Consider the following 24,759-nt stretch of genomic DNA (forward strand, 5'->3'; position numbering starts at 1 on the left):
ATGAATATTCAGGACTGATTTCCTTTAGGATGGACTGGTTGGATTTCCTTGCAGTCCAAGGGACTCTCAAGAGTCTTCTCCAACACCACAGTTCAAAAGCATCAATTCTTCAGCACTCAGCTTTCTTTATAGTCCAACTCTAATATTCATACATGACCACTGGAAAAAACATAGCTTTCACGAGACGGACCTTTGTTGGCAAAGTAATGTCTCTGCTTTTTAATATTCTGTCTACGTAGGTTGGTCATAACTTTTCTTCCAAGGACCAAGTGTCTTTTAATTTCATGGCTGCAGTCACCATCTGCAGTGATTTTGGAGCCCCCAAAAATAGTCTGTCACTATTTCCACTGTTTCCCCATCTATTTGCCATGAAGTGATGGGACCAGATGCCATGATCTTAATTTTCTGAATGTTGAGGTTAAGCCAGCTTTTTTTCACTCTCCTTTTTCACTTTCATCAAGAGGCTTTGTAGTTCTTCTTTGCTTTCTGCCATAACAGTGGTGTCATCTGCATATCTGAGATTATTCATATCTCTCCCAGCAACCTTGATTCCAGCTTGTGCTTCATCCAGTCCAGCATTTCTCATGATGTACTCTGCATATAAGTTAAATAAGCAGGGTGACAATATATAGCCTTGATGTACTCCTTTCCTGATTTAGAACCAGACTGTTCCATGTCTACTCCTGACTGTTGTTTCTTGACCTGCGTATAGATTTCTCAGGAGGCAGGTCAGGTGGTCTGGTATTCCCATCTCTTGAAGAATTTTCCATGGTTTGTTGTAATCCACAGAGTCAAAGGTTTTGGCGTAGTCAATAAAGCAGAAGCAGATGTTTTTCTGAAACTCTCTTGCTTTTTCGATGATCCAAAGGATGTTGGCAGTTTGATCTTTGATTCTTCGACCTTTTCTAAATCCAGTGTGAACATCTGGAAGTTCACGGTTCACCTACTGTTGAAGCCTGGCTTGGAGAATTTTGAGCATTACTTTCCTAGCCTGTGATATGAGTGAAACTGTGCCATCATTTGAGCATTCTTTGGCATTGCCTTTCTTTGGGATTGGAATGAAAACTGACCTTTTCCAGTCCTGTGGTCACTGCTGAGTTTTCCAAATTTGCTGGCATATTGAGTGCAGCACTTTCACAGCATCATCTTTCAGGATTTGAAATAGCTCAGCTGGATTTCCATCATCTCCACTAGCTTTGTTTGTACTGATGCTTCCTAAAGCGCACTTGATTTCACATTCCAGGATGTCTGACTCTATGTGAGTGGTCACACCATCATTATTATCTGGATCATGAAGATCTTTTTTGTACAGTTCTTCTGTGTATTCTTGCCACCTCTTCTTAATATTTTCTGCTTCTGTTAGATCCATACCATTTCTGTTCTTTATTGTGCCCAGCTTTGCATGAAATGTTCCCTTGGTATCTATTTTTCTTTAAGAGATTGCTAGTCTTTCCCATTCTATTGTTTTCCTCTATTTCTTTGCACTGATCATTGAGGAAGGCTTTCTTAGCTCTCCTTTCTATTCTTTGGAACTCTGCATTCAAATGGGCATATCTTTCCTTTTGTCCTTTGCCTTTCCCTGCTTCCCTGATAGCTCAGCTGGTAAAGAATCCGCCTGCAATAGTGGAGACCTGGGTTCGATCCCTGGGCTGGGACGATCCCCTGGAGAAGGGAAAGGCTACCCACTCCAGTATTCTGGCCTGGAGAATTACATGGACTGTGTAGTCTACAGGGTTGTAAAGAGTCAGACATGACTGAGAGACTTTCACTTCACTCACTCTGTTCTTTTCATAGCTGTTTGTAAGGCCTCCTCAGACAACCGTTTTGCTTTTTTGCATTTCTTTTTCTTGATCACTGCCTCTTGTACAGTGTCACGAACCTCTGTCCATAGTTTTTCAGGCAGTCTATCAGATCTGATCCCTTGAATCTCTTTGTCACTTCCTCAGTATAGTCGTAAGGGATTTGATTTAGGTCATACTTGAGTGGTCTAGTGGCTTTCCCTACTTTCTTCAATTTAAGTCTGAATTTGGCAGTAGGAGTTCATGATCTGAGCCACAGTCAGCTCCTGGTCTTGTTTTTACTGACTGTATAGAGCTTCTCCATCTTTGGCTGTAAAGAATATAATCAGTCTGATTTCAGTATTGACCATCTGGTGATGTCCATGTGCAGAGTCTTCTTTGTTTTTTCTTTTGGTTATCAAATAATCCTTTATTTTTCGGTTTCCTTTGCCATTCTTACCTAACTAGGCACTTCACCGCACCACTGTTGATGTCGTCTATGATGTCATGAGGGTGGCGGCCATCAGCATTGCAGCCTACAGACTGGGAGGTCCCCAGGATCTCTTTAATGGTTCCAGAAAGTTCTCTAGCTAGAGACCCATGCCGCATCTGCCAGGCAGTGTTGAGAATCTCATCAAAAGTGATGTTTCCACTGTGCTTAATGTTTTTCTGCTTCTTTCTGTCTCTTGGTGGTTCCCTGAGGGCTTTGATGATCAGGGCAGAGGCAGAAGGTAACCCCTAAGTCTAGGCCTGTCTGTTCTGAACGGTCAGTTTCACTGTAATCCTCAGACCCTTCCAATCACCAGTTGCCTTGGTGGTGTCATCACCGACCTTTTTTAGAGACAGACCCAGGGGGCCCATCTTGGGGGCCAGGGCAGACGTGGCACTGACTTCCCCACCGGTGCACCTCAGGTAGGTGACTTTGATCTCCTTGGGGTCGAGTTAATTGGTTGTCAAAGGTAAAAAAGTAGTTCAATGGAGAAAGGACATTATTCCTCCCAGCTACTATTGGATGAAAGTTCTAATTGCTCCTCATCTTCCTCAATATTTGGTATTGTCAGTTTTCATTTTCTTTTAATTTTAACCATCTTAATAGATGTGTAATAGTGTGTCATTATAGTTTTTATTTACATTTCCCTAAAACTAGTGATATTGGGTGTCTTCATGTACTTATTTGCCAGTTGTATTATTATTATTTGTATTATTATTATTTGTATATCTTACTTGATAAAGTGTCTCTTCAAATTTTTTGCTCAGTAAGTTTTGTTTTTTAATTAAATTTTGAGAGTTCTCTAAATTTTCTGGATACCAATCATTTATCAGATGTGTGGCTTGTAGATAATTTCCCCTAGTCTATGACCTTAGGAATTTTTTATTTCACTAATGTTTAATTTTGAATCTTATGGATTTTAAGAAATCTTAGCCTAAATCAGTGTGAAAATTGTTTTTTTCTTAAAGATTTTTAGCTTTTCAGATATTTTAGGTTTATAGTTAATTTTGAATTAATTTTATTAATTTTAATATATGGTGTGATGGATGAACTTTTTTTTTTTTTAGTATGAACGTCTAATTATTCTAACCCTGTTTGTTAAAGGGATTGTCCTTTCTCCAAACTACTTTTTTACCTTTGACAACCAATTAACTATGTACATATGAGTCTGTTTTTGGACTCTCCATTTTGTTCAGTTAATTTGTTTACTCTTTTGCTCATGTCATGCTGAGTTTATTAATGGAGTTTTATAGAATAGTCCTGAGGTAAGATACTTTGAATCTTATTTTTTCCTTTCAAAACTGTTTCGAAAAAAAAATTGCTTTGGTGGTTCTAATTCCTTACCTTATTGATTTTACTATCAACTCATTGATTCTCAAAATCAAAATACTTGGTGATATTTTCATTGTGATTACTTTGAATTTACAGATCAACTTGGGGAGAATTGAGTCTTCTAATAAATGTGCATGGTATATCATTTCACTTATTGAGGTCTTCTTTCATTCATCAGTACTTTGTAGTTTTCAGCATGAAGAGGTTGTACCTATTTTATTACATTTATATGCGTTTTAATCTTTTTAGGTGTTATTCTAAATAGTACTGGTAGACAATCATGCCATTTGCAAACAGAGGCAGTCTTATTTCTTCCCTTTCAATCTGTATGCCTTTTATTTCTTTTTTTCTTGTCTTATTGTACTTTCTAGGTCTTTAAGTATGTTGTATTAAATAGGAGTGGTGACAGCAGATTTCCTTTCCTTTTTCTGACTCTTTGGAAGAAACCAGGTAGTCTTTTACTCTTAAATATGATGTTAGCAATAATTTTATAGTAGATGCATTTTATCAGGTTGTGTAAGTACCCTTCTACCTCTGATTGGCTGAGAAGTTTTTCAGGAAGGAGAGTTGGGTTTTCTCAAATGCATGTTTTTTGCATTTGTTGATGCTATCATATTTTTCTTCTTTAGTCTGTTGACTGGTGAATTATGCTGATTGATCTTCTAATGCTGAGTCAAGTTGCATTCTTGGGATAAACCTGTATTTATCTCTGGTTGTGGTGTGTTATCCTTTTTATTAGTTACTGAATTTGATTAGCTAATATTTTGTTGAGGATTTTTGCATATATGAGGGATAGTGAGTTTTCTTTTCTTGTAATTTCTTTGTCAGATTTTGGTTTGCAGGACCTTATGTTCATAAAATGAATTTGAAACTTTCCCTCCTATTTGTGTAGATTTTTTTCTCCCACTCTTTTTTTTTAATTCCTGGTTAGTTTTAACATTGGTAATTTCTTGTGACCCATCTTCAAGGTTATTGATTCTTTTCTCAGCTCTGTTAAGTCTGAACCTACCAAAGACTTTAAAATTATTTTTAGTGCAGTTCTTGTTTTGAGCATTTCAGTTTGACTCTTAGCATTTCTGTTCAACTCTTGTACTTTCTGTCTCTGACTTGCCATCTATTATGCATATTGTTTTTCTGCTCCATTTGAGCCTTTGTCATTATTCATAATTATTTTTAATTACTTGGCTGATAGTTCCAACATATGACTTACATGATTTGCTTGCTCTTCAGATTTTGTGTAATGTGGAATTTTTTTCGAAGGAGGGTAAGAAATTACTTTATTTAAAGGAATAGTACAAATGAAAGAACTTGGATGGATGGATTTGTATAAATTATAAAAAAGGTAATGATAACCCAGCATGCATGCATTACCTTGGTGACCAAGGAAACCACCCCCATGGCTAGGCCTACACTTTTTGAACAAATGCCGGCTATCATTTGCATGATGATAGAGACTGAAGTATATAGTATTTATGCCAAGAAGTAGGCAAGACTCTTGTTCTGTTACATTGTTAGTATGGGGAGTTGAATCAGTCTTGTCTGAAGTTGATGATTTATGGGGTTTTTTTGTTGCTTTGGTTACCTTCAGTGTATTGTCAACTGTAAATACTTTTGTCATCACTTCATCCTTAAGGTGAGAGTTGATTTGCTGAAAAGTTTAACTCAATGTTTTACTCCACCTTCATCCTTAAGCCTTACTGCTACATCTGAGAGTCAGAGAGGTGTTCTCTGTACTCTTCGGTTCCTCTCTTTAGTAGAGTGGTGGTTCCTCTCTGTTATTACGTGTGCCTGGGAGCTTGTTTGCCTTGTGGTAGACTTGAGGCCCTGGGAACTATTCAGCCTTGTGGTGGTGGGCAACAGAACTTATTTTTCATCCTAGACCAATGTTAGTTTTAGACAGGCTCTGTGTTTTTCTCTTCTCAGTAATCCTGCTTTTCCCCTGAGTTGTTTGGGGCCAGGATGATTTTCTTTCCTTCCCTCAGGGGTAGATGCAACCTTCTAATTTGAGGGAATTATAAAAGTTTGAATCATAAAAACACCAGAAGAAAGTACTGAAGAATGCTTACGTATTTTCTGAGGATGGCTTAAGGTTGAAACAAAGATTTTGGCTTATTTGTATAAACATTTTGAACTAGTGAATATCAAAAAGTGCAAGTGGGGAAAGAAAGATCCATGCACATTTAGCTGTAAAAGTAAATGAAACTTTTACATTTGTAAAAGTAAATGATTTTCAGATAATTTTTGTAATTAGAATAATTGAAAAATGGATTTTTAGCTATTATAAACAAAGAAGAATATAAAGGCATGCAAAGTAAAGTTTTCTTTGTATATATATTTTATATTTTTTCAAATATAAAGGTTATTTGTAATGCAGAATGTCTCAAAAATTTCTCCATTTGAAGTTAGTTCTGCTAGATTATTTTAATATGATAGTTTTAAGGGCAAATTTGGAGAGAAGAGGAAGCATTTCTACAAGGGTTTAAAACTGTTTATTTGGGAAATTCTTTAGTCTGTATTATTAGTTTGCATGTATTAATGATTAATATGTGTGTCTTCTGTGAGATCTTTGAGAGAGAAACTTTCAGGCTAAACACATTTGTTTTCCTAAGCAAGATTATTGCATTCTCTCAATCCTTTAAGGGCTTCCCAGATTGCACTAGTGGTAAAGAACCCATCTGCCAATGCAGAAAACAAAAGAGACGCACGTTCAGTCCCTGGGTTGGGAAGATCTCTTGGAGAACAAAATGGCAACCCATTCCAGTATTCTTGGCTGGAGAATCACACGGACAGAGGAGCCTGGCAGGCTACAGTCGATAGGGTTGCAAAGAGTCAGACGTGACTGAAGCAACTTAGCACATTGGTCCTTTAATATTTGTCAGTTCTGAACCTACCATGTATCAGGAGAGTGTACTTGGCTGCTTACTGGATTATTCAGAAGCCTTAGAAGCAAATTCTTAGAAACTTAGTTGATGATGTTAGCCTCTCCTTTTTCTGTACAGTTCCTAGAAAAGCAGAGGGGTTTGCCCCAAGTAGTTAGCAATAGTACAGTAGTTAGCAATAGTAGTAACATAGACTCCTGGGCATTTGCTCCTTCATTACACTACATATGTGACTGCTTCCCTGGTGGCTCAGTGGCAACGAATCCACCTGCCAATGCAGGAGATGCGGGAGACATGGGTTCAATCCCTGGCTCGAGAAAATCCCCTGGAGTAGGAAATGGCAGCCCACTGCAGTATTCTTGCCTGGAAAATCCCATGGACAGAGGACCCTGGCGGGTTACAGTCCATGGTGTCACAAAGAGTCTGACACAACTGAGCACACATGTGTGTGACTAGTAATTTCGTATTTGTACATTTGATGCGCAAAATATCCATTTGTAAATGGCTCTGTGGCATGGGGATTAACCAGTTTTAACCTTAGTGTTTGCATACTTTGTGAAAAGTTGGTTAGCTTTCTGAATATTTCTTTTGGCCATTTAATCATCGGTAATATCAAAATGTGCCCTGGAGTAGCAGAATGTTTTGGGGATGTTGATTTGAATTTTAAGTCTGTAGTTAAAGTTTTTTTGAGGTCTCTTTTTTATGTGTGTCAGTTGTGATTTATAAAGAAAATGATCTAGGGGCCCCCAAATACTGAGCTTCTGTGAACATCGGCCTTAGAATTGGAGCACTATTTTATACACTGTTTAATTGAATAAGTAAATTATTTGTAATAGTGAAGCGCACATGGAGGGAGAAGACAATGCTTTCCTTTATATAGAGTAATTTATTTTTATCGCATGTTTATGTTATGTAGCATTACATATAAATCCCATTATATGTAGTCATGTGGCTTTTTCTAGAATATGCCAAAGAAAGAAATGACTACAAATTTCCCATATTTACTGCTAGGCCTTGTTTGTTTTGGTTTTGTTTCTTTGAAGCCAAATGCCATTAATTTAAGAAATGTGCCTCAAAACTGTGTGTTCTTGATCATAAACTTTCATCTGGGAAGGAACATCAGTGGAATATAGTTAGCATGCTGAGATTTTGAGTCATTATTACTTTTTAGCTTAGGTTTTACTTTGAGTTTTCCTCATTTATAGCTTCAAATCCAAGTGTAGACAGTTTTACGTAACTAAGCTTCATGGATGTGAACAGCCATTCTTTGGGACTTTCATTTCGCTACTGCTTACTTGTGGCGTAGTGAAGGCTTGTGAGGACAGATACATAACCCTTTAGGAATGTAACCTGCTAAGAAGCTAGTGTCAAGTTGAAGACGCAGAGTACAAACTGCCGTCTAGCATATTTAATGGTAGTTAATAGTGGACACATTTATAAGAGGGGTGATGAACACACAAAACAGTGCTGTGGGATACCCTGGGAGGACTTGCTGTGTGCTCAGTGGCAGCTTTTCATTTATTTTTTTCTTATAGTTCCTCACTCAGCAGATTAGGATATTTTCAGTGCTATTATGTTCATTCTTTCTAAATTAAAAATTATCATTAAAAATCAGATTTAGTCTTATTTTTAATAGAAAAATACTGAAAAGAAGTGGTAGGTCCTGTGCATCCAGAATATAAATTAGAAACTAACAAATGTGGAGGCCCAGTAGAGATTTGTTTTCTCCTTCTTTCGTATCTTCTTACCTTCATTTCTTCTCTCTCCCTCTTGTTCCTTCCACATAGCATCAAGAAGACAAAGTTATATTGGTATGTTCTTAGCATCAAGAGGACAAAGTTATATCGATATGTTGGCTCTGTCAAAGACATTATTTGAGACTGTTCTCTTTGGAATACTAAGAATAGGCTGGTGTTTTGCATATATATTGCTTATAGGATCATTTTGGGATTTGCATTAAATTGGTACTTTAGTAACAGTGTGAGCTTTTCGGGTGGATTCTAACTCTTTTCTCTGTGTCTCTTCTTTAGAAATTATCCCTAGGAACCACCTTGCTTTTCTGGTGAAGCTCAAGTTTTAGGAAGGCTTTGCATTGTACCTCCATGATGAAATGAGATAATGTATGTAAGACATTGTTAGAAAGGTGATGAATAACCCTATAGAAAAAACATGAACTCTTATTTATGAATATGGCCCTCAATTTAGAGACTGTAAGTTCTCTTAGATGGGTTGGATTTATTAATAGAAAAAGGTATATAGTGTATATATATATATATATATATTTTTTTTTTGCTATTCGTTAATTCAGTAACATGTAATGAGCATTTAATATGCACAAGTCTTGGATGCTGGGAGTATTGTTATGAACAAGATAAATTGTCCTTGCTTTTATGGAACTTATGGTTTGCCAGGGGAGACAAACATAAAACAACCATTTACACAATAAATGTTATATATACAGTTGTGATGAGTGCTAAGACAAATGGGAAAAGTTTTGAAAATCCATATTCGGTGGTTTGATAATCTTGGGATCAGATGGCTTCCTTGAGGAAGTGACATTTGAGTTACTTTATTATTATTGTAATTGTGATTGAAGAATTCAGTTTAAATAAGTGCTTAAGGAAATACTGAAATAAGCAGTTTGGGGCATTTTTGGTGGTTCAGTAGTTAAGACTCTGCTTCCAGTGCAGAAGGCATGGGTTTCCATCCCTGGTCAGGGAACTAAGCTCCAGCATGTTGCATGATATGGCAAAAAAAAAAAAAATTAAGATTTACTAATAAACATGCTAACATAATTTTTTTAACATAAATTTATGTTCGATTCTGTTCTTGGTATTCCATTTGCAGAATTCACTTGAAATTGTTGACTTTCTTCATTGGCTTCCACAGTTCTATACTTGTATGAGTCTAAGACTTCATAACTCACTCCAGTCTTAACATTTGACAATAACTAAAAAATTCCAAGTAATAATGGATTTGAAATTTTTTGTTAAAATGCACTAAACTTACCTTGTATGCCATTCCAGTAATACTTCCTTAAATATTAAACCAACCAAGGCATTTCTATTGTACATCTTTCTTAGACTGAACTTCTTAAAGGATAGAAGCCCTATCTCCAGAACCTTGCAGGATGTGAGACACATAATAAGTGTAAAATAAGCAAATCTATTATGGATAATCTGGGTTAAATAAGGATGAAATAGTTTGGTAACTGACTTTCCTGTTTCTTTTAACTTACTGTTTAGCATAATACAGGGGCTTGAACTTAACAAAGTCTGGTTTTGAACACCAGTTCCTTAATGTGTAATCTTAGGCAAATAAAGTTCTGTAAACCACATCTTCTTCATCTTAAAATCATTGGACTTCCCTAGTGGTCCAGTGGTTAAGATTCCGTACTTTCACCGCTGGTAGCTGGGGAACTAATATCCCATATGCCTTGAGGTGAGGCTAAAAAAAAAAAAATGAGCTGAAAAATAAAATGAGATTTCTTGTATAAAGTGCTTGGCACAGTGTCTAACATATCATAACTGTTCCAAAAATGGTGGCTAATATTATTACAAGATACAGATTTTCTTCCTCTTACAATGGGGTAACTTCTAGATGAACCCATCAGAAGTTGAAAATATCCTAAGTTGAAGATGCATTTAAAATACCTGATGTACTGAACATCCTAGCTTAAGTTTACCTACATTCAACATGCTTAGAATACTTTCATAAGCCTGGGCAAAGTCATCTAACACATAGCATATTTTATAATAAGGTGTTGCATATCTCATGTAATTTATTGAATCCTGTACTGAAAGTGGAAAGCAGAATGGTTGTATGAGTATAGAAAGGTTTTAAATGTATATTACCTGTTAACCTTTGTGTTTCTTGCCTGGCTTGGCTAGAAGCTGCAGCTTCCTGCCAAGGCCCAGCATCAGGAGGGAGTATTGTACTGCTCTTAGCCTGGGAAAAGATTAAAATTCAGAATTCAAAATAAGATTTCTACTGAATACATATTGTTTTCACACTGTCCTAAAGTTAAAAAATCTTAGGTCGAACCATTCTTGAGTTGAGGACCATCTGTGTATGCACTGAACTTTTTTATCTGTTTTACCTATGATGTTTAAAACAGACACATGTAGTGACCCAGGATACTGGTATATGTTAGAGCAGCTAATTGGCCCTTTCTATAATTAAACTGAGTCAAAAAGTAAGAAGTTAATAACTAGTTGGCTGTTTTAAAATGGAACTTGATGAACTATTAATTATTGATAAGTGGGTAATTGTGGTCCATATTGTAATGAAGCCATTATCTTCCTTTATAAGTCAGTTTTTTAAAAATAATAAACCAGGAAATTTTTGTGGCTTTTTAAAAAACCAAATAATCCTACAATGCATTTGGATGTAGGAAATTTGCCTGAATTGATACATATGTGTGTATGGATATATTACAAACATATTTGGATTTTGGAATGGAAAGAGTAGAAGCTGTAGTCTATATTTCTAAATTTTCAGCTTCTGTAAACTTATTTTAAATACTTCTCTGTCACTGTCTTTGACTATATAATGAAGTTCAGTTCAGTTCAGTCACTCAGTCGTGTCCCACTCTTTGTGACCCCATGAACCACAGCACGCCAGGCCTCCCTGTCCATCACCAATTCCCGGAGTCCACCCAAATCGATGTCCATTGAGTTGGTGATGCCATCCGACCATCTCATCCTCTGTCGTCCCCTTCTCCTTCTGCCCTCAATCTTTGCCAGCATCAGGGTCTTTTCAACTGAGTCAGCTCTTCATATCAGGTGGCCAAAGTATTGGAGTTTCAGCTTCAACATCAGTCCTTCCAAAGAACACCCAGGATTGATATAATGAAGTACTATAACTTATAATTTTAGTACTATTAATATAACTCTTTACATTTACCAATATTGACATTTTCTGACTATCTTTATGAAAGTAAAGGATGTAAGGGCATTTAATTGAACAAATAAATATTTTTATTCCATGTTACACTTTATAAACTTTTGATTATGTTTACACTTATGATTTGCTGGCAAAAATAATGTAAATACAGTTGAATTTCTTTTTAACAACTTGGGTGTTAGGGATGCTGACCCTCAGTACAGTAGAAGATCTGGAGTATTTTGCATTTGGCCCTTGGTGTCAGAGGTTCTGCATTTGTGGATTCAACTGGGTGGTGTAGTACTATAGTACTTACTGAAAAAACCTGTGTGTAAGTCACTCCACAGTTCAGTTTTATTTTGTTCAAGGGTCAGCGGTACTGCCCGAAACAAAGCAAAAGATGCCAGCAACAACAAAATCCATTAAGGCCTTTTTATTTTACATTTAAAAAAATGAATTTCAAGTTTTTCCATAAGCAAAATATCCACAAATTAGTGGTTTATTGTTTTTGTTGTTGTTAAACCCTAGGTACTAATTGTACTCAGACGATTCATAGACTAGTATCTGGAATATGGTTGTAAGTACATAAGATGTTTGGATTGAAAATGTTAATGAAGATATATTATATGACCATCTGAAAAATTTTGTTTCTGCATTTGAAACATTTTGACTTGGATTTGCATGCTTTTCAGAACACTTAAAAGGACAGCATTCTACATGTCTAGGGGGTTCCTCTGAGAAGGCAATGGCACCCTACTCCAGTACTCTTGCCTGGACAATCCCATGAATGGAGGAGCCTGGTAGGCTGCGGTCCATGGGGTCGCTAAGAGTCGGACAGGCCTGAGCGACTTCACTTTCACGCATTGGAGAAGGAAATGGCAACCCATTCCAATATTTTTGCCTGGAGAATCCCAGGGACGCGGGAGCCTGGTGGGCTGCCGTCTATGGGGTTGCACAGAGTCGGACAGGACTGAAATGACTTAGCAGCAGCAGCAGCAGCAGCAGGGGGTTCCTAGGGGTCCATTTACAGGAGTTTGCCTGCAGAATTAAAGTCAGCTGGCACCTTTATGTAAGGTAACCTGACAATCTCTCCTTCTAAAAGTGAGTGATATTTATGTGATAATAGTGTTATTTGCAGCTTTTCTCAAACGACTTTATTTATATTTTCTCACTTGCTCCTAGAATATCACTGAGATTAGGAAGCAGGCAGTTTCAGTTAAGCATCTGTGTCATGCCAAAGATCACAAAGCAAGTCATTGATAATTTGGTATCTGAATGTCAATCTTCTTCTTTTTTCCCCTCTTTCCACATGTTAGATTATTTTCACCAGGTTATTTTACTGGATCCTTAATCCAATTTGAGATTTTAGAAATCTTAGCCTGTAAGGTGATTTGCTAAGTAATATACAGTAGGTACTGAAAGAGTGGACTTGGAAGTTAAAGATTGCATAATAAAATTAAATTTTTCTCTCATCTTGCAAGTATGCATTTCTAGACATGGTTTTCCTTTGTATATTTATTACAGTTCTACATTTGGCCTTTAGATTAGCAGAATTAGACCATGATGATTAAAATCTGGAAAGAACTTTTCCTTTAATTTAGGGTTTCAACCTATTAACAGGGGCCATGTATTTTCCATTTCAAAAACAGCTTAGGTGTTGTAAGAAAGTGGATAAAAGCCTTACGTCTATTTAAAATATTCAGATTTCTAAATTCCTTTATTTTTTTTAATTTAATTTTTTAACTTTACAATATTGTATTGGTTTTGCCATATATCGAAATGAATCCGCCACAGGTAACGTAACTTTTCGTGGAGGTTTAGAAAAATCTTTAAGAAACTGAAATTTAGAATAGATTTTTATTGTGCTAGAATAATTTTGGGAGCTGATGTAATCATTAGTGGCCCTGGAAATAAAACCCACAACTGGAATTTTAAAAATTATCTTTAATAAAAGTATGTCAGATTTCTCACTGACATCGGTATGGATGCTTGATTTAGAACTCAACGGTGAGATCAAAGGAGTTAATTGTTCCAAGTGGGAGATGTGTGCTGGATGGGTTACAGCGTCCTGTTGTGATTGGACGGGAAGTATACATAATTTATTTTCCTGAACTATGATTGGCTAAAACCCTTTTCTTTCCACGATATTTTTCTAACAACTTTGAATCCGGGGCCTTTCCAAACCGTTTTTATTGTCAGACCAACGAGTTTGGGGTATGTACTAGTATTGAAAGTACTCAAATATATGGAGAAACTGTTCTTGAATTTTAAGAATGTTGACAAAAGCCCTCAACCGAGTGTTTGGCTTTCTTAAAACAAAGCAGTAGCGAGGTGTAAATCTCTGAATAGCCCAAACCGGTATTGAGTGTTAGGGCTTCCCTTGTGGCTCAGCTGGTAAAGAATCCGCCTGCAATGTGGGAAACCTGGGTTCGATCCTTGGGTTGGGAAGATCTTGTGGAGAAGGGAGAGGCTACCCATTCCAGGATTCTGGCCTGGAGAATTCCATTGTATAGCCCATAGGGTCGCAGAGTTGGACACCATTGAACGTGTAGTGAGTGTCGCCCCAAACAGGAAATATGAAAGGATGACAGTGTTTTCTTCATTTTCATTTAAAGACGTGTACTTTGTTTCTGCACTGACTGAGTTCTGTGGGCTTAGTTTTCAGTTGAAAAGTGTTGCTCTGCGTTGCTGCTGGGACTGCGGGACTGCTAATTCAGGCAGAATTCGGGCTAACTCAGACTGCAGGGCGCCATTTGTTCTGGGGGGGAAAAATCACTCTGGAGATGCGGCTGTTAATCTGGAGTTTGTTTTGCGACCCAGAGTGGAACCAGCACACTTCACTTTCACCTCACTCAATCCCCCACCCCAACCCCCCACTTCTCAGGGAGCGACGAGTAGAGAGTTGGACCCCAAACACTACATTTCTGAAGGACTACATTCCCTTCTCCCGCCCCTCCTTTTTTTTAAAAAAAATCCAGTCTGGTCCCGCAGCCGCCGCGTCGGGCACTACTTTCCGTCTGCGGTGGTTCCTCCGACCCTCTCCCGCGGCTCCCTCCCCCAGCCCGCGCCGGCGGAAGGAGACGCGCGGCGCGCTCGCAACTACGCTAGTGGATGGGGAGGCGGAGTAGTACTGGCCGCGGCGCGGTGGCGGCAGCGGCCGGAGCTGCATCGGGGTCTCAGACGGCGTGTGGAAATTTGTTAATTTCTTTCTTTCATTTGTGGAACCGTAGCTAGAGGCTGCAGGTCGGAGAGTCCAGGGCAGTGTTGAGGACTGAGTGACTGAGGTCGCTGTGCCCTTCTGGGCAGAGCGTCCGGTGCGCCCCCGAGTCTGCGCTCGCTCGCGGGGCCGCCGCCTTTCCCGGGTCCGCTGTCTTCAGCATGGACAGCCGGTAGGAGCGGAGTTTCGTTGATTCCCTGGCAGCCGAGGAGGCGACGGCTGCTTTGGCAGTGACGGCTATGGCGGTGGAGACGCGGCCGGAGCTGGTGGGGAAGCGGTTCCTTTGCCTGGCGCTCGGCGAAGAGGCGCGGCTGGAGCGCGGGGAGAGCGGACGCTGCTGGCGGGGTTGGCGAGCGGGGGTTATCCGAGCGGTGTCACACAGGGACAGCCGCAATCCCGACCTGGCGGTAAGAGCGCGAACACCCCTCAGTCTCCAGCCCCCGGCCGCACCCCCACTCGTGGTCCCGCCGCCGCACAGTGTGGGGTTACTTCTGGCACCTGGTTCAGCCGGGCCAACTGGCGGTCACGCCCCTCTCCTGCGCTCTTGGGCGGGTTTGCCCACATACCCTGCCGGGGTCGCTACCTCCCCACGAGTAGCTTCTTCCGTGGAGGCGGTGATCAGGCTGGACTTACCGGCGCCCGCCAGGGCCGTTCGGCCACTGTCCGGGTGGGGTTCGGCCGCGGCTTCCCGTGCGGTACCCCGGCGGCCGCGGAGACCTCACGGAAAGGCGGGGCTGCGAGCCCGGCGCCGCGCGTGCAGGTGGGGGTGGGGGCGGGTCGCTCGTGGCGGTGAGGGGCCAGCTTCACCATCGTCTGTTTGCAAAACTCTTAATAGTGCAAAGGGTTTGGAGATTTAAAACTTGAAGGGGAGGGAGGAAAGAAAAGAGGTATTTGGTTTTACAGCCTGTCTTGAGATTCGTACGTATTTTCGAGGCAAAGGCCTTGGCAGTGGCAGGTGTCCTGATTAAACCTTTTTTATACAGTAGATGCTTGGTTTTCTAATCGGAAACGAAGAAAGTGGAAAATTTCGATTTGGATGGTCGTGGAAATTAATATCTCCCTCCCTCCCTCCCTTCTTTCCTTGGGATTTTTTTCCCCCATAGTTTTTGTTGTTGTTAGAAGGGAATAGTTCTTTAAAGTCATCCGTTCCTGGGTTTTATATGACTTTAAGTGAAACGAGATATTGTAAATTAAAACGTGTAACACCCCGCGAAACCTTAAAGTGGCTTTTTCTTTGCTTGCTTTTCCTTACATGTGACACTGCCAATAGTTTCTTTCAGTAGTGTAGGAATGTGCAAGATTCTGTGACGGGATACGCTGTTAGTGTTCCAGTAACATTTTCACTAGGGGACGGGTTGGAGTTAAGGAGCCAAGTACAGGCAGGACATTGATAGGTTTTGAAAGATTGATTTATGAATACATAATCCAGAATTTATTGGTAATACCCTGGGGTATTTTTCACTAAATATTTAAAATTGGGGAACTTTTATCTTTTTGTTATGTGCAGGTTTACAATTCCGAAATTTCTTTAGTATCTATACGTGTACATACCTAATATTTTTGTTGGAGGTTTTGAGTCTGTTTTCCTTAAGCCCAGTTTCATGAATGTAGTCAGTGATATGGTTTCTTGCTGCCTGTATTAATGTCGGCTTGATATTGCAAAGCATGTTTGCAGAATAGAGGTAATTTTGGAGATTCTGGTTGGTTAGTTTCATTGAAAAAAAAAAAAAAAATCAGCTTTTTTAAAAAAACAACCCAAACATTTCTTAACGGTGCTGCAGAGTGGCAGTTCAGTGTATTTGCGTAAAAAGCGTGTGTTGATTTTATTTTTCTTCCTTTTACTCTGACATGTAATTGTCTTGATTTTATGTGGAAGATAGATTATGGGTTAGCATTTTTAAATGGTTTCAAAACAAACATGAAATGATATTTTGTTTTCCACAAATTTTTAGTTACATGAGAATTGGGAGATACGGTTTTAAGTTATGAGTATCACTGGTGACAGCCAATTTATCAAAGTTAAATTATTAAAAATGTATATGAGAATTTAAATGATATAAAGAGGGGAGTTTTCAAATACTGTTTGAAAAGGCAAGGTTAATTAGGTATTTAAAAATGAAAAGTGTATGTGGATGGAGGAAATCGGCTGGAAAGAGCAGGAAAGAGTTTTCTCAGATGATGGAAATGTTTTGCATCTTAATTGTTGATTACATGTGTGCATACATATATTAAAACTCATTGAATTGTGCACTTAATAATTGTGCATTTCATTTGTGAAAATTTTCCCTCAGAAATGTGTTTTGAACTATACTGTAACTGTGTGAACCTTTGACAGTTTTCCTTTAACTGTCTTAAAAAATGTACAGTATAATCTGAGTTTTTAGCCTGGAACCTACAGATTTAGAGTTATTTTCAAACTTTATTGTATTCATATCTCTTTCCATTCATGTTACCTAAGTTAAATGAAACTTGAGACAGTTTAGCATCACCAAAATGTAATTCGGATGGTATATTTTTGTGGCTGCAGAATGAATCAAGGCCAAAGGAGCTTGATCAGTTATATGAAAAATACTATTAAATAGGCCATTTTAATTTTTTGGTATTGCATGTCTATGTAATTTAGAACTTAACAGGGTTGTTAGTAGTCTCAGCTGTGCATGTGTTTATGGCACATGATTTGAGAGGATAATTAGTTTAGGGGATGATTATGATTTAGTCACTAAGTTGTGCCCAACTCTTCTGACTCCATGGACTGTAGACCACCAGGCTCCTCTGTCTGTGGGATTAACCAGGCAAGAATATTGGGGTGGGCTGCCATTTCCTTCAGGAGATCTTCTCGACCCAGGAATTGAAACCATGTCCCCTGCATTGCAGGCAGGTTCTTTACCAACTGAGCCATAAGAAAAGTCCAATATTTATTCATTTGGCTGCACTGGGTCTTAGTTGTGTCGCTCAGGATCTTTGATCTTTGCTAGGGCCAAAAAAAAAAAAAAGATCTTCACGACCAAGATAATCACAATAGTGTGATCACTCACTTAGAGTCAGACATCTATATCAAGGCTGTATATTGTCACCCTGCTTATTTAACTTATATGCAGAGTACATCATGAGAAATGCTGGGCTGGAAGAAGCACAAGCTGGAATCAAGATGGCCAGGAGAAATATCAATAACCTCAGATATGCAGATGACACCACCCTTATGGCAGAAAGTGAAGAGGAACTAAAAAGCCTCTTGATGAAAGTGAAAGAGGAGAGTGAAAAAGTTGGCTTAAAGCTCAACATTCAGAAAACAAAGATCATGGCATCTGGTGCCATCACTTCATGGGAAATAGATGGGGAAACAGTGTCAGACTTTATTTTTTTGGGCTTCAAAATCACTGCAGATGGTGATTGCAGCCAGGAAATTAAAAGACGCTTACTCCTTGGAAGGAAAGTTATGACCAACCTAGATAGCATATTCAAAAGCAGAGACATTACTTTGCCAACAAAGGTTCGTCTAGTCAAGGCTATGGTTTTTCCAGTGGTCGTGTATGGATGTGAAAGTTGGACTGTGAAGAAAGCTGAGCGCTGAAGAATTGATGCTTTTGAATTGTGGTGTTGGAGAAGGCTCTTGAGAGTCCCTTGGACTGCAAGGAGATCCAACCAGTCCATCCTAAAGGAGATCAGCCCTGGGATTTCTTTGGAAGGAATGATGCTAAAGCTGAAACTCCAGTACTTTGGCCACGTCATGTGAAGAGTTGACTCATTGGAAAAGACTCTGATGCTGGGAGGGATTGGGGACAGGAGGAGAAGGGGACGACAGAGGATGAGATGGCTGGATGGCATCACCGACTCGATGGACATTGAGTTTATGTGAACTCCGGGAGTTGGTGATGGACAGGGAGGCCTGGTGTGCTGCGATTCATGGGGTCGCAAAGAGTCGGACATGACTGAGCGACTGAACTGAACTGAGGGCATGTAAGTTCTTTAGTTTCAGCGTGTAGGATCTGGTTCCCTGTTGCTGCTAAGTCACTTCAGTCATGTCCGACTCTGTACGACCCAATGGATGGCAGCCCACCAGGCTCCCCCGTCCCTGGGATTCCCTGACCAGGGGTCAAATCCAGGCTTCCTGCCTTGGGAGCACAGAGTTTTAGCCACTGGACCACCAGGGAAGTTTAGGGGATACTATGTTTCAAAAGTTAGTCCATTTCTCTTATTTTGGGTCTTGATATGAGGAATTTCCATGTGCATTAGTTTCCTGTGGAGCTTCCTCTGTGGCTCAAATGGTAAAGAATCCACCTGCATCCACCTGCAGTGCGAGAGACCTGGGTTCGATCCCTGGGTTGGGAAGATCCCCTGGAGAAGGGAACAGCTCCCCACTCCAGTATTTTGGCCTGGAGAATTCCATGGACTGTATAGTCCATGGGGTCCCAAAGAGTCAGACACTGCTGAGCAACTTTCACTTTAATTTCGTGTACTTCTGTTAACTGTCACAACCTGGGTGATTTAAACCACTAGTCTTCAGCCTTTTTTGGCACCAGAGACTGGTTTTGTAGAAATGTTTCCATGGGAGTGAGGTGGGGGTGGTTTGGGGATGGCTCAAGCACATTACATTCATTGTGCACTTTATTTCTATTTTGTGCCAATCTCAGGATATTCTGTATTGACTTTAGGGTTAAGGTCTGTGCTCCTATGAGAATCTAATGCTGCTGCTGATCTGACAGGAGGTGGAACTCAGAGGTTATTCCTAGTGATGCGGAGCAGCTGTAAATGCAGATGAAGCTTCATGCTGGCCAGCCTGCTATGCCTCCTGGTTCCTAACAGGGTTGAGACCCCTGCCTGATTTAAGCAATATAAATGAATTATATTTTAATGGTTCTGGAGATGACAAGTCTAACTTGTGGGTTTCCATAGGCCAAAATCAGTGTGTGATTAGAACTTGCTCTTTTCTGGAGGCTCTAAGGGAGATGATTTCTTTTCCTTTTCTAGTTTGTAGAAGCAGCCCACATTCCTTGGCTCGTGGTCCTCTTCGTCTTTAAAAGCCAGCAATTTATCTTTCTGTTTTTCTCTAGTTACATCACCCTCTTGACTCTCCTGTTTCCCTTTAAATACTTTGAAGTACCCTTGTGATCATATTGGGCCTACCCAGATAGTCCAGGATAATCTCCACATCTGCTAATTAACAACCTTAATTCCATTTCTATTCTCTTTTGCCATGGAAGTTTAACATGGTTACAGGTTTCATGTATTAGGACGTGAATATTTTGGGGGTGGCATTCTGCCCAACACATGGTAGCAAAAAAAAACCTCTTACATTATGAACATATGATTTGATACAAATCCATTGAGGCTAAAATATTTATGCTATAAGTTTTAATGATATCACTATCTGATCTCTTAAGTAAATGAGTAAATTTGTAGAAGTTTTACACAGTTGTGCTTGGATAATTTCACATATTCTGTTGATTACATTTAAGAAATATTTTGAAAAATCTGGGATATTTTGCAATTATATTAACCAACAAAAGACTTTATCTGAACTCTTTTTATTCAGGAGGGCCAAGTTATTGATGAAGTAAAATAGATTTTGAGCCCTCAGCATGTTTTTTTTTTTAGCTCCATTGTTTAGAAAGTTTCTTGTTTTGTTATACATGTTGAACATTTATGACTGCCAAATGTATCAGGTTTTTTCCAGTACACAGAAGGAACCAAAAATCATAGCATTGTGTTTTGCAGACCAAACATTTAAGTTTGTACGTAGGGGAATTGTCTCATGGTCACTTAGTGAGGAGTAGGTAACCTTGAAACACTGATTTTAAACTATTCTAAACTGTGTACTGGGCTTCCCACGTGGCCCAGTGGTGAAGAATCTGCCTGTTAGTGCACAAGACACGGGTTCAATTCATGGGTGGAGAGGATATGCTGGAGAAGGAAATGGCAACCCATCCAGTATTCTTGCCTCGGAAATTCCATGGAGAGAAATGGAAATTCCATGGTGGGCTACAGTCCATGGGATCGTGAAAGAGTGGGACACAACAGTGACTAAAAAACAACAAATGGTGTGAATCGTGTTTTGTGTAAAATTAAAGAAACTCTTGTTTCCGCCCTTTTCACCTGTGATACAACATTCTGGCACATATTTTGATGCTGTTAATTTAAAACAGAATGTTATCATTCAGTTCACTCGCTCAGTCGTTTCCTACTCTTTGCAACCCATTGGGATGTAGCACACCAGGCTTCCCTGTCCTTCACCAACTCCCGGAGCTTGCTAAAACTCATGTCCATCGATTCAGTCACGCCATCTCATACTCCAGCCATCTCATACTCTGTCGTCCCCTTCTCCTCCTGCCTTCGATCTTTCCCAGCATCAGCGTCTTTTCTAATGACTCAGTTCTTCGCTTCAGGTGGTCAAAGTATTGGAGTTTCAGCTTCAACATCAGTCCTTCCAGTGAATATTCAGGACTGATCTCATTTAGGATGGACTGGTTGGATCTCCTTGCTGTCCAAGGGACTCTCAAGAGTGTTCTCCAACATTACAGTTCAAAAGCATCAATTCTTTGACGTTCAGCTTTCTTTATAGTCCAACTCTCACATCTATACATGACTACTGGAAAAACCATAGCTTTGTCTAGATGGACCTTTGTTGGCAAAGTAATGTCTCAGCTTTTCAATATGCTGTCTAGGTTGGTCATAGCTTTTCTTCCAAGGAGCAAGCGTCTTTTTATTCATGGCTGCAGTCTTGGTATGCAGTAATTTTGGAGCCCAAGAAAATAAAGTCTTGTCACTGTTTCCATCTATTTCCATCTATTGCCACTGTTTCCCCATCTATTTGCCATGAAGTGATGGGACCAGATTCCATGGTCTTAGTTTTTGGAATGTTGAGTTTTATGCCAGCTTTTCACTCTCCTCTTTCACTTTCATCAAAAGGCTTTTTAGTTCTTCTTCACTTTTTGCCACAAGGGTGGTGTCATCTGCATATCTGAGGTTATTGATGTATCTCCCGGCAGTCTTGATTCCAGCTTGTGCTTCATCTAGCCCAGCGTTTCTCATGATGTACTCTGCATAGAAGTTAAATAAGCAGGGTGACAAGATACAGCCTTGACGTACTCCTTTGCCAATTTGGAACCAGCCTGTTGTTCTGTGTCCGGTTCTAACTCTTGTTTCTTAATCTGCATACACATTTCTCAGGAAGCAGGTAAGGTGGTCTGGTATTCCCATCTCTTTTAAGAATTTACCACAGTTTGTTGTGATCCACTCTGTCAAAGGCTTTGGCGTAGTCAATAAAGCAGATGTTTTTCTGGAACTCTCTTGCTTTTTCTATGACCCAAGGGATGTTGGCAATTTGATTTCTGGTTCCTCTGCCTTTTCTAAATCCAGCTTGAACATTTGAAAGTTCTCACTTCATGTACTGTTGAAGTCTCGTTTGGAGAATTTTGAGCATTACTTTGCTAGCGTATGAGATGAGTGCAATTGTGCGGTAGTTTGAGCATTCTTTGGCATTGCCTTTCTTTGGGATTGGAATGAAATCTGACCTTTTCCAGTCCTGTGGCCACTGCTGAGTTTTCCAAATTTGCTGGCGTATTGAGTGCAGCACTTTAACATCATCATCTTTTAGGACTTGTAGCTCAGCTGGAATTCCATCACCTCCACTAGCTTTGTTTGTAGTGATGCTTCCTAATGCCCACTTGACTTCGGACTCCAGGATGTCTGGCTCTGAGTGAGTGATCACACCATTGGTGTTATCTGGGTCATGAAGATCTTTTTTGTTTAGTTCTTCTGTGTATTCTTGCCACCTCTTCTTAGTATTTTCTGCTTCTGTTAGGTCTGTACCATTTCTGTCCTTTATTGTGCCCATCTTTGCATGAAATGTTCGCTTGGTATCTCTAATTTTCTTGAAGAGATCTCCAGTCTTTCTCTTAGCTTCATATAGGGAGGATACTGCATTTGAAAGTAAAAGTATCTAGATTTTTCAACATAATTGAAAGTATATAGGCCATTTTCCAAAGTTTGTAGGTTAAATGTATTACTTTTTGGCAGTTGTAAGTTATGTGCGAAGAATATCTTCATCTTTGAAACTCATATTTTCTTTCTACTTTACAGTACAGTCGAAGTGTTTAGTAAATGTTCTGCTGCTAAGTTGCTGCTGAGTCACTTCAGTCGTGTCCGACTCTGTGCGGCCCCATGGACAGCAGCCCACCAGGCTCCCCATCCCTGGGATTCTCCAGGCAAGAACACTGGAGTGGGTTGCCATTTCCTTCTCCAGTGCATGAAAGTGAAAAGTGAAAGTGAAGCCGCTCAGTCGTGTCCAACCCTCAGCGACCCCATGGACTGCAGCCCACCAGGCTCCTCTGTCCATGGGATAATTTTCTACTGAATGGCAAATAAATTGAGTATCATAAATTTCTTGTTCTTACCAACGATCTCAGTTGTCAATTATTATTTCCTCTTAATTTTCAATCTCCTTTTTTATTGTGTGAAACTGTGTACCTAAGTGGTTACTTTCCCTGTTCATTATCCTGTGGTTTGACTAAAGAGTAGGCAATGGTATTCCTAAACCAATCAGGGAATAAACTCCTCTGGTTACATTGATGGGTGTATAAACCTTAAATAAGCCCCATCAGAATGAAGCCAAGGAGTACTGTGTAGGTGTTAGTCTGGAATTGCCACAGCTGTTTTCCTATTTTAAGGTGAGCCAGTTTGAGGATAAAATTGAAATATAGAGGCTAACAGTATTGAAAAGGCACCAAAAAAATATGACTGATCACATTGTTTTTCTGAAACCTAAATATCATTATTGAGTTTTTCACTTAGAAAACTTTTTTCATTACGAAGAATGACTTTATTTCTGTTTTTTTTTGTTGTTTCTTTTCTTTGGTACCAAAAGCACCATAACTGATACACGTGGTAGTATTTCTTTGCCTCTTTTATTTTGTTTTGAAAGCATTTGAAATATAGCCTTTTTTTCATCCTCATGTGTTATTTAAGGTTGAGACATTAGATTTTTGTTATATGACTTTGAATAATTTTAGGTGTTTTTCAAGAAGGGCGATATGTTCTACTCTGTTGTGTCCAGATGTATCCCAGAGCTTTAAAAAAATTAATGTATATAAAAGATAAATACCTAGTTTTCTTAGTAATTTAAAATAAGAAATACCTAAAATTTTATGTCAGGAAATGTGCCATTATTAAAGAGAAATCTCAGCAAGAGGTAGTAGTAATATTTTAGAAATTAAAAAGAAATAGCAACCTTTACTTTTTAGGCTATATACCATAAATGTTGTATTTTTCGACTCTGTCATTGTTAGCCAGGTTTTTTAATGGTGGCAATTTGGTGGTACCAAACACTGCTGATGTCATGTTTCAAGATTTGACACTAATTAATCTCTGCCTAATAACTCTGGTAAACATTTTTTTCAATGTGGACTTTTAATAAATATGTTTTGTTTGATATAAAATTATTAATCTGACAAATTGGTATGGATTGTATACTTTATCCTTTAAGATTATTGCTTATTAAATATTGAAGTGTTTAAGATGTTGAAAGATTCTCTGAAATTATCTAATTGGGTAGAATCTTTTCATGTAGAATTTGTAGTCATTTTGTATTTTAGCTATTTTATGAAATTACATTAGTAAACTCAAAATGTTTTTTTCTCTTTTTATATAGAACCTATTGATCTGATTATAGGATACTTGGTTAATTAAGAGAAAGCAGTTTATTATTCATTTACTGTTTGGTTGGACTTGGTGCTAAAATTGTAAGGTTGCAGCATGGTCTAGACCTGTTTCCTGGATGTCGCCAGTTGAAGCTCTGAGTCCTATAGAATTTGAGGAGGGTAGATAAGTGCTCACATCTTTGAATAAAAGGTGTGAGTACAGTTATTTCTGCCTTTTGGCGTTTATTGGCTAGTAGGCTTCTTTGGAATTAATAAAAAGTTTGGATTACGGATTTCACATGTAGTATTTCATCTGTATTTGTTCAAGTCAGCCAAACAAAATAGGTCTTAGGAGAACATATTTTGAAATTCATTTGAATAAATAGGAATTAAATGTATAAGTATACATAATAATACATAACTGATGACAAAGAAAGATGGCTTAAAATGTTTAAGCACTTGATTTATAGTTTGGGCCTCAGTTTTCTTGTTTATTCCATTTAGTGAATGAAATTGGTCTAGAGTTCACAGTTTTTCCTATTCT

The 24,759-nt window shown here is 39.0% G+C and overlaps 2 protein-coding genes across 4 annotated transcripts in view; one reads left to right on the forward strand and one right to left on the reverse strand.

The window, feature by feature from the left end:
* Positions 1 to 24,759, forward strand: part of JMJD1C (jumonji domain containing 1C) — a 316,933-nt gene that overhangs the window by 32,024 nt on the left and 260,150 nt on the right. Inside the window, exon 1 of one of the 3 annotated variants that reach the window (XM_070364919.1) lies at positions 14,520 to 14,987. The exons of 1 other annotated variant lie outside the window; for it this stretch is intronic. In XM_070364919.1, coding sequence (XP_070221020.1) covers positions 14,820 to 14,987 — 168 coding nt within the window. In that variant the 5' untranslated portion in view covers positions 14,520 to 14,819. Of the gene's footprint in view, positions 1 to 14,519; positions 14,988 to 24,759 lie in introns of those variants that run through there. One more of the 3 variants, XM_070364918.1, reaches the window with a different exon arrangement.
* On the reverse strand, positions 2,054 to 2,720 carry LOC102274482 (large ribosomal subunit protein uL11-like; the record flags this gene model as incomplete). Its single annotated transcript, XM_070364512.1, is given in 1 exon segment — positions 2,054 to 2,720. A coding segment is annotated over 1 exon segment (486 nt), but the record flags the coding sequence as incomplete, so codon positions are not given.

The sequence above is a fragment of the Bos mutus genome, chromosome 28 (genome assembly GCF_027580195.1).
Source record: "Bos mutus isolate GX-2022 chromosome 28, NWIPB_WYAK_1.1, whole genome shotgun sequence".
Classification (NCBI taxonomy): domain Eukaryota; kingdom Metazoa; phylum Chordata; class Mammalia; order Artiodactyla; family Bovidae; genus Bos; species Bos mutus.